This window comes from Chelonia mydas, chromosome 3 (genome assembly GCF_015237465.2).
Source record: "Chelonia mydas isolate rCheMyd1 chromosome 3, rCheMyd1.pri.v2, whole genome shotgun sequence".
Classification (NCBI taxonomy): Eukaryota; Metazoa; Chordata; order Testudines; family Cheloniidae; genus Chelonia; species Chelonia mydas.
The window spans coordinates 200,093,616-200,110,064 of record NC_057851.1 but is presented as its reverse complement, the minus strand read 5'-3'; the positions used below and the strand labels follow the sequence as shown (position 1 = coordinate 200,110,064).

The 16,449-nt window shown below is 44.5% G+C and overlaps 1 protein-coding gene across 5 annotated transcripts in view; it reads right to left on the bottom strand.

Moving 5' to 3' along the window:
• The window catches only part of MAP4K3 (mitogen-activated protein kinase kinase kinase kinase 3), a 132,364-nt gene that overhangs the window by 43,428 nt on the left and 72,487 nt on the right, over positions 1–16,449 (bottom strand). For all 5 annotated transcript variants that reach the window (XM_007063162.4, XM_007063163.4, XM_037896248.2 and 2 more), the window contains 4 exons: positions 15,739–15,777; positions 15,397–15,450; positions 8,942–8,984; positions 5,282–5,444 (listed from right to left, as the gene is read on the bottom strand). In XM_007063162.4, the coding sequence (XP_007063224.1) occupies positions 5,282–5,444; positions 8,942–8,984; positions 15,397–15,450; positions 15,739–15,777 (299 nt within the window). The remainder of the gene's footprint in view (positions 1–5,281; positions 5,445–8,941; positions 8,985–15,396; positions 15,451–15,738; positions 15,778–16,449) is intronic.

Below are 16,449 nucleotides of genomic sequence, written 5' to 3'. Positions count from 1 at the left end.
TCTGACCTTGGATAGGCTGGTGGAACGCAGAGATGGCCGCAAGGTGCACTCTGATGGAAGAATGTGCCAGACCCCGGTTCCTGAGCTGCAGTAAGTAGTCCAAGATGGACTGCACTGAAGAACGCGAGGGAGAAACGCTGTGCTCCAACGCCCAGCAAGAAAACCTGCTGGATGGACCTCCTCCGAGCAGGTACGCTCCTCTGGATTTAACCACAGAGCATCCATGCCAAGAGGTGTAGACACTCAAGGTTGGGGTGTAGGAGCCAACTGTGATCTTGTGACAGCAGGTACAGACAGCAGGGAAGGGGCCAGGGAGGGGACGCTGACAGGCTCATGTGGCAAGGCCACGCAGGGGCGACCATGATAACCTGTGCCTTGTCCCTCTTGATCTTTACTAGGACCTGGCTGACCACAGGTATCAGAGGGAACGTGTACCTAAACTGGAGGGTGTAGCTGTGTGCCACCGTACTGAGTACCCAGCAGTCCAAAGTTATCCCCGACCTTGCTGGGAGGGAAAAGGAAAGGTGGGTGCAAAAAATTGGGCAAAATCAGATCCAGGAAATGGACTGGTAGCTCGCTCTTGGGCGTACCCTCAAAACGACTTTTTAGCTCCTTGCTTGAAATGGGTCGAGCCCAACCAGGCAGAGAGTGGGGGTGGGTGGCTCGTGCGCCATCTATAGCCCTTGGGCTTTTTGTACAGTGGGTCCTGCCGGGGCTGGCTCTCTTGCCCCTGGGGAAGTTGCGATTTGAACCGCTTACATGTCGGGCTCGGAAAGTAGAGCCCTAGGGTTTTTAGGGTAGTTCGGGAGTCCTTCAGCCCATGTAATTTGTTGTCCATCTGCTCTGCAAACAGGGCCTGGCCATCAAAGGGGAGGTCCTGAATCAAATGCTGATCCTTGGAGGACAACCCAGAGAGGAGCCGCCAGGACACTCACCGCATGGAGATGGAGGACACCATGGTGCGGGCGGTGGAGTCTGCTGTGTCAGATGCCGCTTGAAGGGTTGGCGACAGCTGTGCCCTCGTCAAAGAGCACCCATAATTCTTTACAGGAACCTTTGGGGGGCAGGGGCGGCATTCTCGAACTTAGCTGCAGATTACCACATATTAAAGTCATAGTGGCCAAGGTGGTTGGCCAACCTCAACTGTAAGCTAGACGAGGAATAAATTTTCCATCCAAACAAGTCCAGTCTCCTGGAGTCTTTATTTTTGGGGGTAGCTCCGGGTTGCCCCTGGCATTCCCTGTGGTTAACTGCCTTGACCACCAGGGAAGGGTGGGAGTAAAGGTATTTGTGCCCCTTAGTCGGGACAAAGAACTTACGCTCTGCCCGTTTGGAAATGAGGGGCAGAGAGGAGGGGGTTTGCCACAAGGCACTGGATATCTTCAATACCCCTTCGTCAAGGGGCAAGGCCACCCTAGCAGGGGCCGTGGAGGAGAGGACATCGAACAGGGAGTCTGCTTGCTCCTCCAACTTCTCCGCCTGCAGGCCAAGGTTGAACATGACCTTCTTCAACAGCTCCTGGTGCACCGTAGCATCATCCTGAGGAACCGGGTGAGGCGGTTCCGTGACGGCCTCGTCCGGTGACAAGGAGAAGGCCAGTACCGCGGATTCCATGGCACCAATTTGTGGTCCAGCAGGCTGTTCACCTTAGTCCACATGTACTTGTGGGGGTCTTATCCCCTGGGGCCTCAAGCACCGGAGGGAGTTGGGTTGTTGAGGCCACAGGCCTGCCAGAGGCTCCTGACGCCAAGTGAGCAGGCTGGGAGAACCCCCACGGGTTTCAGGGTACCACAGTGCTGGCAACTGGGAAGGTTTCAGTACCGACAATGCAGGTAGCACCAAGGGTCTGGGAGACTGCCCCACCGATGTGGAGCCATAACTGGAGCGATTGCTACCCAGTGACCCAGAACCACTGGAGCGGCGACTCCATGCCTGTCGATAATCATGGTCGCGTCTAGGGGAGGACCAGTCCAAGCGGAACGCATGCCTCCATGGGGACCTCAGTGACCAGCAGCGCTCAGCGGATCCGCGACAGGAGGCCAGTGATCCACACCTCACGCTTCGAGACCGTAACTGGGACGAGGAGCGGGACCTGGAGGTATCGCGGGCTGGGCGCCGGCGTGATCTCCCTGAGTACGGTGACACTCATCTTGGGGATCGCTGGAGGGGCCCGCAGCTCCAGTCCTTTGATCATTCCCAGGATCTGTAATGGTGTTCTGGTGATGCAAAGGGCCAGTCCTGATGCTCCTACTGGGAAGCACGTGCCTCCGTGGGTCTGTGCCAGGTAACTGGCGAGGTCCACCTCGAATCCCACTGCCGGTGCCCAAGGTCTGGTGACTGTAGAGGGCTCCGATGCATCTGCCTCTCTCACTCCAAGGCATGATAGCTTCGAGCGGGTGAACAGTAGCAGGCAGGACGTCCCCAATGATGGGGAGTGGTACCGTTGGGGTGAGGACGGTTGGAAGGTCCCCAGGCGGGCTTACCCCAAGGTCTGGGCACTGCTGGGGCTGGTGTGGGAGGCATCAGGACAGTCAGGATTTCCTGCGTGGCCTGGAGCGCTTAAGAAGTGGAGGGCACCTGAAACTGATGAAGGCCTGCCTCTGTGTCCGGCCTTCCAGGCAAGGAATGGGGTGGGCTGCATTGCTCGACATGAGCTGAGGCCTGACTTCCCGACGGGGGAGATGAGCCTCCCAGCACGGGTCTTAACTCGCCCCCAACCCTGTCCTTCCCCTTGCTGGAGTGAGCGCCAACTTCATCAAGAGCACTTTGAGTCTGATCTCAAGCTCTTTCTTAGTCCTAGGTTTAAAGGACTTGCAGTTTCGACACTTATCACTTATGTGCCCTTCAACGAGGCACCTGAGACAGCTATTATGCGGATCGCTCACAGGCATGGGCTGTTTGCAGCGATCATAGGGCTTAAAGCCTGGGGACAGGGGGATGCCCCGTCCCGCGGCTAAGTCCCCGATGGGACTAACAAAACTAACTACTGCTAAGGACTAACTAAGTCAACTACTAACTATGTACAGTAACTTTACAAGAACTCTAGTTCATACGAACGAAGCCTAAGCAATGCTAGTAAGAGCAGCGAACATTCTGTGCACTGTCACTGGCAGCAAGAGGAACTGAGTGGGGGGAGCCAGCAGCACCCCTTATATCACGCCACGCGGGCGCCACTCCAGAGGGCGCCAGAGCCACTCCCCTATGGATATTGCTGAGGGAAAAACTTCCGGCACTGGGGAATGTGGCGAGCACACACACCTAATGTGGAATCGACATGAGCAAGCACTCGAAGAAAAATTAAATATTACTGAAAAACATTTCAACCACAATTTGCAATTTGATACCATGTCTCTCACACTCAAACACACCACCATATACTGATTAAATTCACACCAACCCTATATTAATCATCAAAACATGTGAACATATAACCAATATACATGGTCAGAGTAAAGGCTGCATGTTGGCTGTTTAGCATGAGGACAGACAAAAATGTGTTTTTATGGATAGAGGAAGGGATGTAGTTGTAGTTAAGAAGAGGAAATAATAAGTGGAGTGTAGACAGATGTTGAATAACTGTTGCTTATTCCCTTGTATTTTGTCTCTGTTGGTGGGAGATGTTAACTCAAAGTTAATAATTTTTTAATGCAGCGTTACTTTGTTTCTAACAGCTAAATGTTTAAATGTATTACATAAAGGTGTGTTTACAGTAATGTAACAGTAATGCCACAGGGGAAACAGTAAGATGCACTACGAACCAAGAATGAGCCTTGTCATAAATATAAAGGGAAGGGTAAACCCCTTTAAAATCCCTCCTGGCCAGAGGAAAACTCCTCTCGCCTGTAAAGGGTTAAAAAGCTAAAGGTAACCTCACTGGCACCTGACCAAAATGAACAATGAGGAGACAAGATACTTTCAAAAGCTGGGAGGAGGGAGAGAAACAAAGGGTCTGTATCTGTCTTTATGCTGCCTTTGCCAGGGATAGACCAGCAATGGAGTCTTAGAACTTTTAGTAAGTAATCTAGCTAGGTACGTGTTAGATTATGATTTCTTTAAATGGCTGAGAAAAGAATTGTGCTGAATAGAATAACTATTTCTGTCTGTGTATCTTTTTTGTAACTTAAGTTTTTGCCTAGAGGGATTCTCTATGTTTTGAATCTAATTACCCTGTAAGGTATCTACTATCCTGATTTTACAGAGGGGATTTCTTTACTTCTATTTACTCCTATTTCTATTAAAAGTCTTCTTGTAAGAAAACTGAATGTTTTTTCATTGTTCTCAGATCTAAGAGTTTGGGTCTGTGGTCACCTATGCAAATTGGTGAGGCTTTTTATCCAACATTTCCCAGGAAAGGGGGGGTGCAAGTGTTGGGAGGATTGTTCATTGTTCTTAAGATCCAAGGGTCTGGGTCTGTAGTCACCTAGGCAAATTGGTGAGGCTTTTTACCAAACCTTGTCCAGGAAGTGGGGTGCAAGGTTTTGGGAAGTATTTGGGGGGAAAGACGTTTCCAAACAGCTCTTCCCCAGTAACCAGTATTTGTTTGGTGGTGGTAGCGGCCAATCCAAGGACAAAGGGTGGAATATTTTGTACCTTGGGGAAGTTTTGACCTAAGCTGGTAAAGATAAGCTTAGGAGGTTTTCATGCAGGTCCCCACATCTGTACCCTAGCATTCAGAGTGGGGAAGGAACCTTGACAAGCCTGATCCTGCATATGTTTAATATTGGGCAAACTAATAGAGCATTTGTCAGATCAGGCCTTAAACTCCATATCAAACACCACAGAAATGCTTACAAACAAATAGGAAGGAAGCACAATTAACTGCTATATAATTACTGAAACCAATTCATTTGTTTGTTTATGAACCTTTGAAGCCCAGTTCTACTCTCAGGTATGTCCACACAACTCCAATTGACTGAAATGGGAGTTTGCACAGCACAGCAGAATTTGACACTTAGGTCTATGAAAACATACAATGCTGCCCACTGTTACAGTTTCAGCATATTTTTTCACCTTGCATATGTTGCTTAAGGATCCAATCCTGTCCCCACTGACATCAAGAGGAATTTTGTCAATGACTACAATGGGAGGTGTATTTGGCCCAGGTAAGTTGTCATGTACAGTTTTACTGCAACTGGTTTTCCTGTACTACTTTTGCTACTTGCCCACAAAAGTACACATTGCCACAGGATGAGTTATGTGTACTTGTCTAAGGATGTAGAAATAAGCTGAATTACATTCTTTTTAGAAATCCCCACACACTGCTTGGTGTCACTTGTATTACCTATAGGATTAGGCTTCGGGGGAGGCAACCGAGGAGGGGGTGGTCTAGGTGGAACTTGTGATGTTGACTTTGCTGGACCGTCTGAAACAGGGCATCTCTTGATCGTTCCTTGATTATCATCTTCAGAAGAATGACCTTCCTGTGGTATGCAGATGGATTTAGGCTGAAAAATAAATAACTATATCAATGAATACAAACAAAGTAATCTAGGCATTTATACCACACTCATCAGAGCTCTGTATCGTACGTATCCCATGAGTGTACTGATAAAGAAAACTGTATGCTCCGTTAAGCAAAACAACGCTTACTGCAGAAAAATGCTTAGCAATAAAAAAAGTTTCTTGTACTAACAGAAAACTCAAATTATTAAGCAGTGCACTGAAATCATGATTGGTCTGCTGAAATGTCACTACTCATGTCAGGCTCTGCATTCTAGGTGGTCAGGCCTGGTGGTTGGAGCAGTGGTCATAGCTGGACATAGGGTCAAGACCGGGCCAAGGGTATCACTGATACCAGGGTCCAGGGACTGGCCGTGGGTCAGAGTCTGTGGACAAGCAAAATCATGATCACAGTCAGAAACAGGCCAACAATCAAAGCCAGGCTGGAATCAGTCTAAGGGTCAGGAGGCAGGTGCAGAGCTGGAGGAGAGGCTGGGTAGGGCACGAACAAGGCTGAAGCGGGCTGGAACAAGGCTCAGGCAAGGCTGGGGCAGGAACAGGAACTGGATCGAGAGCAGGCTGGAAGCCTAGGGAGTCTAAGACTGCGAGGCAGTAGGCGGGTTCCTGGACAAGGAGTGCTGTTGCACAGACTGCCTTGCAGCTCTGACAGGGTCCGTGAAATACCTGTGCCTGGGGGTCATCTGACCTGGTCCCTGTTCAGGGATAGGCTGCTGCAGCATTCTTGAGGGCTGAATCACTGCAGGCTCTGCTTATGGGATAATCAGTGCAGTGGAGTTGCTGCAGCATGCCTGAGCTATAAGACTCTGCAGCAGGCTCTGTTGGAGGAGTGAGTCATGACACCTATTGAGGCTCTGGGGGATCTAAAGGTCACCCCCCCACCACCAGTCTAACAGGAGGAGCCACTGGACTCAGACATCAAGAGATTACGGGGGAGAACAAATGATAAAAAACAGTGACAGGACTGAGGGTCACAGGGTCAAACATAGGGATCCAGAGGGGGACCCCGAGGGGTGAGGCATGGCAGCAGAGTAAGCTGGCTGTGGGTTTGGCCCCCAGCTTATGTCCAACAGGCAATCAAACCAGAGGTATTTAAGATAAAGTATAGAGCTGAATTATCAGAATGGAGGCTGGATATCATAGCTAACCTGAGCTGACCTTTGGGACTTGGAAACATGACCACAGGTCTATGTTTTTGGGAGGACCCCAAATCAGTACATGGCTGCAGAGGGCGGTGTCAAGCAGACACACAATGATGGCACTAAACCTGTCGCTAGCTCCCTCCCAGTCATCCACCTGAAGCTGCGTTGGTTCTTCTGTGAACTCTGACAGAGACATGGGCACTTCAGTTGCACAGGAGGACTACTGCAGAGAGGCATGAAAAGGGTAATCCATTCATCCCATCTTTTCTGGAAACAGCTTGGCTATCAACTTTATATAGCTAGCCCAGTCAAGGAGCAGGTAGAAAGATCTGCAAATCATCGACAGTTCTTAAACCTAGTCTGTGCCTTTTCGCTTAGTTGTTTCCCTCCTGTATACAGGCAAATTGGAGTAGCAGTGACCTCAGTTCTCCTGCCCCACTAATCCCTTTTCTTTTGTCTTTTTTTCCAATGCATTAAGTACAAAAGTTTTCTTAGGCATCAGGCATGCATCTCTCCTTGCTCTAGTTCTTCTTTTCTACCACACCTTGTTATTATAACAAATAACAGAATGCCACTTTGCATTCGAGTCTGGGTTCCAGCAAACACGTAATGGACTTACACAGCAGTGTTTTGTATTTTCCAAAATGCTACTCAAACATTAATTAACCCTCACCATGTCAGGTGCTTGGATAACAGTGCTAAGCATGGTACAAATGCTTAAACAGATACATATATAATTTCCATTTTATAGATCGGGAAATAGACACAAAGGGAAGTTGGTGTCCCCCAACACATAGTAAGTCAGAGTAAGACCCAAGATTAAAAAAGGTGAGAAATCTTCAATGCTTGCCTCAGATACCTAGAACTTGCTGGCTTTCATATTACTCTTCCACAGCAGGCAAAATACATCGAATCAAGTCTTAAACTGCCTTTTTTTTTTTTTAAACAAACATTGTTCCCATTTATGGCTTCGGCACTATAAAGCAACTAAATTGTCTGTTCTGCATTTTTGTTATTGCTATTGACTGTCCTACTCTTGGAACCTTAAGTCCAAGTTTGTCTATCACTCTTGCTCATTACCTCAGCATTCGCAGCACCAGCTGAAGATGGTGCAGAGATGGAAGACCCTGCTTATGTGTGACCTTTACTGATGCAGCTTTCTTGCCCTAGAGTGCCATCCATAGGACATTTCACAAGAGTTTGTGTCTGCTATTCTGTGGTCAATTATGAGAAGTGGAAGACTCATGGTTAATTAATATCTACAGAACATGGAGGCAGCCATAACTGGCAAGGTCAGATTGTGCTAGTTGCAAGGCTCGCAAAGGTCCCAGCTGTAAAATGGAAAGGTACAGCACTCCCTGCCGAGGAAGGGAGCAATCACAAATGTAACAGCAGGCTCATTAGGCTAGAATCCACTGGAGCCAGGAACCCCATGGGCCCACTGAGCCTCAGAACTGGCTGGGCAGTGGGGAAGGGTAACACTAGGCTCCAGGGGCCTGTGACTTCATCGAGCCCAAGGAGAGGGCTGGTGCACATGCTACTCTAGGGCCAGAATCTGCAGAGTGAGGAAATAAAAATGAGATCCAACAGAAGAGTATGAAAGGAAAAAAACCTGGAAAGAAGAAAACAGCAGAGGCAGACAGCACAAGTGTAGACTGCAGCTTTTAGCTGCAGATATATGGTTGCAAGAGACTGGGCAAGATGGCATCTAACAGACTCTTAAAGGGCAAAGTTTTGATGCCAAAACACAGGATTCCTATAGACCTCTCTGCACAGCTAAAAGCAGGCATGATTAACCTACCCAGAATTAGTGAACTGACACACTCAGAATAAGATATAGGATTTTTTTGCATCTTTTAATTTACTTTGAATGTACAATGAAATTGTAGATCAGTTTTCATGTAAGTGACAGAATTTGAGATCTGATGTGTGCAGACAACCATTTAAGTATCCCATCATTGCATCTGAAGTTAGTAGTCAGACTTTTGCTGTGGCGGCCCCTGTGGTGGGAATTCCTGTCTCCCCAGCCCCAAATCCTTCTAATACCCAATCTAATCCCTTCCTAAATATTAATGGTACAATCATAAACACCATTTCTGTATTGCTGAATACCACAGATTATATTATACATATTTTCCCAAATTAGAGATGTACACAAATATTTGAAAGGTCAAATCTCACCTTGATAAATCTGGGACCAAAAGAAGTTTTGAGCAAAGTTTTCAAAAGTGCTTAAGTCAATGAAACTCCTAAATCATTTAGGCACTTATGACTTTAAAAAAAAAAAAAATCTTTTTAGCATATTTCTCCCCTTATGTAATACAGTGGAAAAACCTGCTTACCTTCGGTGGTAAAGGAGGTGGTACTTTAGGTTTAATTGTAGCGCTACAAAGAAAACAAGTACAGATCATTTAGAAGTTATCCAAATACAGATCTCTGACATCCTCACAATGCTTTATTCTTCATACGGTCACGTAGGATTTATTTTTAAAACACTATACAAATAATTGAAACATCCTGAGCTTTTTGATCAATACCAGTGTTATTTCTAAATACTTACACTACGTATATTTTCAGTGTTGCTCCCTCCTTTGCCCCAGATACAAGCAGGAGGAACCCAAGTGCCCCCGGAGAACTCCCCTGAAGTCATAAGTTACTATTTTGAAATGCTCAGCTGTTGAGGCTATATGGACTTGTGCAGGAGAAGAGAGGAGAGATTCTTAACAGGGAGACTTAGAGAGGACACAGCACGAGTCTAGCATGTGTTGAAAGAAAGAGGAGGGAATTTAACACTTAAGTGCGAAATAGAGGATATTAGTTGGATTTACTAAAAAATTATTTGTGGTCATGTGGAATGATGATGATTATATCAGATTACAATAGGGTGGTGAGGTGTGCGGCAAGTGACCACACCTGGGGACTCCACATAGCTGGGCTGTGGCTGAGGACAGTGCACACCTACTAAATGGCTGCTCACCTCATACTGGCCTATCAGGAAGAATTTCCAAACTCCACATTGCTGATCCTGAGGCTACTGAATGCCGAAAGCATGTGATGCCTACCAAAGCCCTTTTGACACATTTGATTTTTTTTTTAAAACTTGTACAACTTGACAAAATTGGAGAAATGGGCTGAAATCAAGAAGATGAAATTCAGTGAAGTGCAAAGTACTACACTTAGAAAGGAAAAATCAAAGCACAACCACAAAATGGGGAATATCTGGCTAGGTGGTAGTCCTGCTATAAAGGATCTGGGAGTTATAGTGGATTGCAAACTAAATATGAGTCAACAAGGTGATGTAGTTGCAAAAAAGGCTATATTCTGGGGTGTATTAACAGGAGTGTCATATTTAAGACAGGGGAGGCAATTATCCTGCTCTATTAGGCATTAGTGAGGCCTCACCTGGAGTACTGTGTCCATTTCATGGGGCTACGCTTTAGGAAAGGGGTGGACAAATTAGAGGGAGTCCAAGGGAGAGCAACAAAAATGTTAAAAGGTTTAGGAAAGCTTTCTGAGGTTGAGGAGGGGTTAAAAAACATGGGCATGTTTAGCCTTGAGAAAAGAAGACTGATGGGGGACCTGATAAAGTCTTCAAAGATATTAAGGGCTGTTATACAGAGGACTGGGATCAATTGTTCTCCATGTCCACTAAAAGGTAGGACAAGTAGTAACGAGTTTAATTTGCAGCAAGGGAGATTTAGGTTAGATAATAAGAAAAACTTTCTAACTCTCAGGACAGTTAAGCTCTAGAACAGGCTTCCAAGGGAGATTGTAGAATCCCCATCACTGGAGGCTTTTAAGAACAGGTTAGACAAAACACCTGTCAGGGATGGTCCTGTCTTAGCACAAGAGGCTGGATGTAATGACTTTTTGAGGTCCCTTCCAGCCCTACATTTTTATGATTCTATCATTCTGTGATCACTGTTTAATCTATTTTATATTTTGTATTTTGAACTTTTTTCCAATCTTTACTGTACGACCTGTGCATTTGCAAATGATGATGAAAGCAGCAAACATCATTCCTTGGACGGCTCATGGACCTGACCATTGGATTCTTCATATCAACCATATGCAAAGCAGCAAATCTGCTCACAGCATACTATTAACCTACTATTCGGTAATGTGATCAGTAATATCTTCAGGTTTTCCATTTCCTTGAAGAATTCTGTGTGGACCCGAGTTCTCACGAAGCAAATATTCAACAGCCTGTTCTTGGAGAAAAATATATCAGCATAAAACGAAAAGCTATTTCAAGTTTTTTTTCCCAGCACTGTGTTGTAAAGGATTTGCTGTATTTTTGGTCTTGCATTCCTACACTGTTGTACAGCCTGTTCTGTTAAAAATAATATTTTTCTTATCTTTCGGAAGTATAAAATATTTTGTGTGAACAATTTTGAGAATGCAGCCCTGTAATCTTGAATTCTTGCACAGAGTTTTAACTGCTTTTGAATTATGCTGCTCCAAAAAAAGGGTTAAGAAAATATCCAAGAAGTGAGAACTATTTTGGAACACTCTTATCTTCCCTTGCCTGGTTTCCCTAAGACCTTCCAAAGAAGTTCTATCCCAGCATAAGATCAGGTTTATTTTGGTTTGGAGAGGGGAGTTGGAAAAGGATTTGGAAGAGGAGTTCAAAATCCAGTTTATACTAGGAACCTTGTTTCATCTTTAACAATGAAAGTAACTACCTTCTCTCTCATTTACCCTCACTCAAATCCTCTGTATCATATATCAAAGTTAAAATCTTGAAAATTTTCCTTTACATCCTTCTCTGCATCTCAGGCAGACATCACAGGATGCTATGTCATTGCTGGAAGATAGATCAAAGATGTTGGATTAGCTATCAACACTGGTTGCACAGAGGCTACTGGCCTGGATTGTGTCAGTGGCACCAACAGAATGGCTAACAGAAAGTATCAGAACTGAAGGCATGGGGTATGGATCCTGGATATTGGTGCATACAGAGCTCCTTGAGGGGTCCAGGCAGCATCAGCATTGGGACACAGTTTTGATGCGCTTGAGTTGATGCAAAAAACTTCAACACAGCCAAAGTGATATGATTGAAGGAAGACTCGATTCACCAGAGTACCCAAGCATTCAAGATATAAGACCCATGAATCCTTTCCTATCTTCAGGATTGTGGATTGCATCAACTTGAACGTGGCTGGGGTAGGTTGACACTCTGGTTGCTTCCATCGAGGGCAAAGGTGGTTGCATGTCAAGTGCCAAGTGCACTCTTCAACAATGACTTGGTCTTGTGGAATTTGTGTGAAATAATGTAAGTGCTGAGCCCTCAATGTGCTCTAGAGAAAGACACCAGGGGTTCAGCTGAATGCCTCAACGGTACTCATTCCATCAGAGCTGTAGACTCATTCCATCAAGCTGATATCAGAAGGACGGATGCAGAGCTTTAGTGACCAGATGACAGCCATGAATGTGGAGAAGACACCCAAACCATGGAACATCTAGTGAAGCAGTGCCCTTCAAGATCCTTCTCTGGAGGGACAGCCTTGATTCATCCATGTCACCAGAAGCCACAGAGTGCATGACAAACTTGAAAAGCAACACTAAAGGCTGACATCCAAGTTGCCAAAAGAACAAGTAGAAGACTGAGCTGTTGGGACTGAACTGGCTCATTCACGGTTGATGCCTTCAAGGCTTCTTGCCAGACTTATAGAAAGTTTCAGAGAAAGCCAATACAGACCTTCTGGTTCTCTCTCTAGGACCTGACTCTTTGTGGTGAAGTCTGTGAGCAAATCATGGTCCTTTTGGAGGCAGAGAACACACCAGATGTGTCTGTCCATAAGGAACATGGTCAGACTGAACTCAAAATATCTCTCGAAACTACTGGGCACTTTCTTACATATCCTGAAAGAAATAATGAAACAAACCATAGAAACACAAAAGGCACATGAAAACATTGATGTGAAACTTCTGAATGAGCAGGAGCTAGGAGTAAGGATCCCTAGCGTATCAAGCAAAGCAGCCAGTGCAAAGTGCTTCAGGAAAGCAGGAGCCAAGAGGTTCAAAGTCCTGAGACATTAAGTAGGTGGCGTTGACTACAGACAGATATAAGGAGGAAAAAATGTTAAACAAAACTTAAGAGACATGAACTGAGCATTAGAAGAGGCATCAAACTGAGCTGGGTTGCAGCACAGACAACAGCATTGCAGCTATCCAACACAGCTTCTTCATCAAGTGCAATCAAAATGGAATTGGTGGAATGAAGTGCTATGGGGACACCTACATTCCACTGCATAAGTGGCCTGAGCTATCCCACTCGAACAAACAGCTTTGAGCAAACCAAGTTCCTTGGTCACATGTAGGGGCATGGATCCAAGAGTAAGTTCTATCACAATCTTATCTTTGAAGATAATGCAGGTTTAAAAAAAAAAAAAAGTTGTAAATGATGGCTTTTTTTAAAAAAAAGGTTTAGAGGAAAAATTAAGAACTTTTCTACATGTGTCACTCATCTCAAATAGCATATATGCCCCATTTTGAAAAGGTCACTAATAAATAAATAACCATGTTTAATGAGATACCATCTGCCTCTGCAATCATGTACCACAAATGTAAGTATATTTAATATTCCTTTTCACTTCTCCTCTGTCTCTATTATAATTAAACTTAGATTTAGAATAGTCATATTATTTGTCCCACTGAAATTTAATATGAACTAAAACTTTCCAGTATGATATTTTTAATGTTGTAAATAATAATACACCAGGGTTTCTGTTGCAACAGATGATTTCATTAGCTCAGTGTAACTACACTAAAATTGGAAAACGGGGTAAACAGCGAGGTGGCAAAATTTACAGATTATACAAAATTACTCAAAATAGTTAAGTCCAAAGCAGACTGCGAAGAGTTACAAAGGGATTTCACAAAACTGGGTGACAAAATGTGAGATGAAATTAAATGTAGATAAATACAAAGTAATTAACAGTGAAAAACATCATCCCAACTATACGTACAAAATGATGGGGTCCGAATTAGCTCTTACCACTCAAGAAAGATCTGAGTCACTGTGGATAGTTCTCTGAAAACATCTGCTCAATGTGCAGTGGCAGTCAAAATAGCTAACAGAATATTAGGAATCATTAGGAAAGTGGTCTATATAAGACAGAAAATATAATGCCACTATATAAATCCACGGTACACCCACACCTTGAATACTGTGTGAAGTTCTGGTTGCTCCATCTCAAAAGAGATATATTAGAAATGGAAAAGATACACAGAACGGCAACAAAAATCACTGGGTGATGGAACAGCTTCCATATGAGGCTAGATTAAAAAGACAGAATATTCAGCTTGGAAAGACAACTAAGAGGGGATATTTATATAAAATCATGAATGGCAAGGAGGAAGTGAATAAGAAAGCATTATTTAACCCCTTCCATAACACAAGGACCAGAGGTCATCCAATTAAATTATCAGACAAAAGGAAATACTACTTCATACAACGCACAGTCAACATATAGTACTTGTTGCCAGGGGATGTTGAGAAGGCCAGAACTGTAAGTAAGTACAGTAAAAGCTTTTTTAAACCAGCATGCTGGAGTAACAGGGAGTGCCGGTAAATTAAAAATACCAGTTAACTCAGAGGGAGGGGTTTGGAGCGCAGGGGAGGAGTGTGGGGCAGCAGGGACATGGGAGGGGTTGTGGGGCACGGGCTCTGGGAGGAGGTTTGGGTTCGGGAGGGGGCTTGAGGCAGGGGCTGGGGCATGGGAAGGGGCTCAGGGTGCTGGATGGGGAGAGCACTCACCTCCGGCGGCGCCTCGTCCCTGCTGCTCTTGGCAGAGGCACAGCCAGGCAGCTCTGCAAGCAGACACACAGTCTCCGTCTGCAGGCGCCACCCCTGCAGCTCCCATTGGCCGCAGTTCCCGGCCAATAGGCTGAGAGCCACAGAGTAAGTGCTCGGGGAGGGGGGATGGAAGCAGCGTGCCTGCAGAGCCACCTGGCCACGCCTCTGCCAGCAACAGCAGGGACATGGAGCTGCTTCTGGGGAGTCGCCGGAAGTGAGCACTTCCCATCATCCAGCACCCCGCACCCGTCCCACACCTCAATTCCCTGCTCCCAGACCCAAACTCCTGCCCAGAGCGCACCCCGCAGCCACGCCCACTCCCTAGACCCCTGCCGGCCTTGCACCAACTGCACTATAAACCGGACTTTCAGTGCAGATCAGAAATGCTGGTTTATAGAGCTTGCTGGTTGGCGAAGTGCTGGATAAAAGAGCTTTTACTGTAGATAAGTTCATGGAGGATAGGTCCACCGACTGCTATTAGCCAAGATGGTCAGGGATGCAACCCCATGCGCCGAGCGTCCAAAGCCTCTGACTTCCAGAAGCTGGGAGTGGATGATGGGATGGATCATGCGATAACTGCTCTGTTTTGTTCATTCCCTCTGAAGCATCCGGCATTGGCCACAGTCAGAAGAGAGGATACTGGGCTAGGTGGACCATTAGTCTGACCCAATATGGCTGTTCTTATGTTAATTTAATTATAATAAATTAAAGAAAATAATTAAAAGATACTGGGAATGAGCTGTACAAAGAGCTGAACATTAAAATATTTCAATATTAATGCAAATCAATAAGCAGAATAAAGCAAAACACCAGTGATGTGATCCAAACAGAGATTACTGTGATTTTGCTACTTTAAAAATATATCAGAAGGAAAATAAAAATTAAAAAAAAAAAAAATCAAGGTGTTCTCACATTCAGAATACAATTCAAACAGAATTAAATTTTCAGCTACCCATGAATCAGAGAGTGGATACATCAAAATAAAAAATTACTTACTGTTTAGCATCATCCTCTGCATCATCATCATCTTCTAAATGTGCCACATGTCCCCTAAGGAAACGAACAAGGTACCATGGCTGAGTGCCCTTCATTAAAATGACTCTAGCTACTATGAAAGAATTCTGGTATGCAATACCTCAGGGGCTCCTTCTATACAGAATGTTATTATGTTGCTTTGTATTTTTATTTTCTTTTTCATTATTCTTTAAACCACAGATTCAGCCCAGACAAATGAGACCTCTCCCATACAATCTACTAATGCTCATTTGAAGGTAACAGGTGCAAGAAATCAATGTAAAAAACCCTTTGAAACACACAAGAAAAAAATTAAAAAGTTACCGCTGATGCAGTTCTTCTTCAACTGATTTTAGAAGACTCCTTCAAAATTAATAAGAATACAATTAATAACTGAACACAAACGGAAGAAAGCACTTGGAAAATAAGACACGAATAAAAGTTCTCAATTCAAAATAAGTTATTCTAGTCTAATAAAATACACTGATTTTTTTTGCTGAAGAATAATTTCATGGTTTCTATATAGCTACATGAACTATTAAACAGTGTTTATCTACACTTATCAGCGTACTCCTAATTACTGTACCTGGCCATTACCTCTGTACTGCAAACTAGGGCTATTTTGGCTTATTTCAAAATTTACCTGTTTAAACTGAAACCAAGATACTTAAGATTAAATAGTACGTTATCATAAAAAGTAAAAGTGACAAAAAGATTAAACTATCATTGTCAGGAGACCACTAGTCCCAATTTTATTATCTTAAAATTCACATCTTTCACAGTACTATGTTTTCCCCTCAAAATGCAGATTTCAACATGCTAAAAAATTACAACTTTAAGCCAATCTATGAAACTAAGCCCACTACGTGCTGGCTGTCATGCAAACATCTGCATGCATCCATGCGACAGACAAGAGGGCAGCAGGATTTTTCCAGAACGGAGGATTCCTGAAAATATCAATATTATTCCCTATTGAAAAATAAAAAAGATCTACAGAATGAAGGAAATGCAATGCCTATACTTTCATCAAAATAT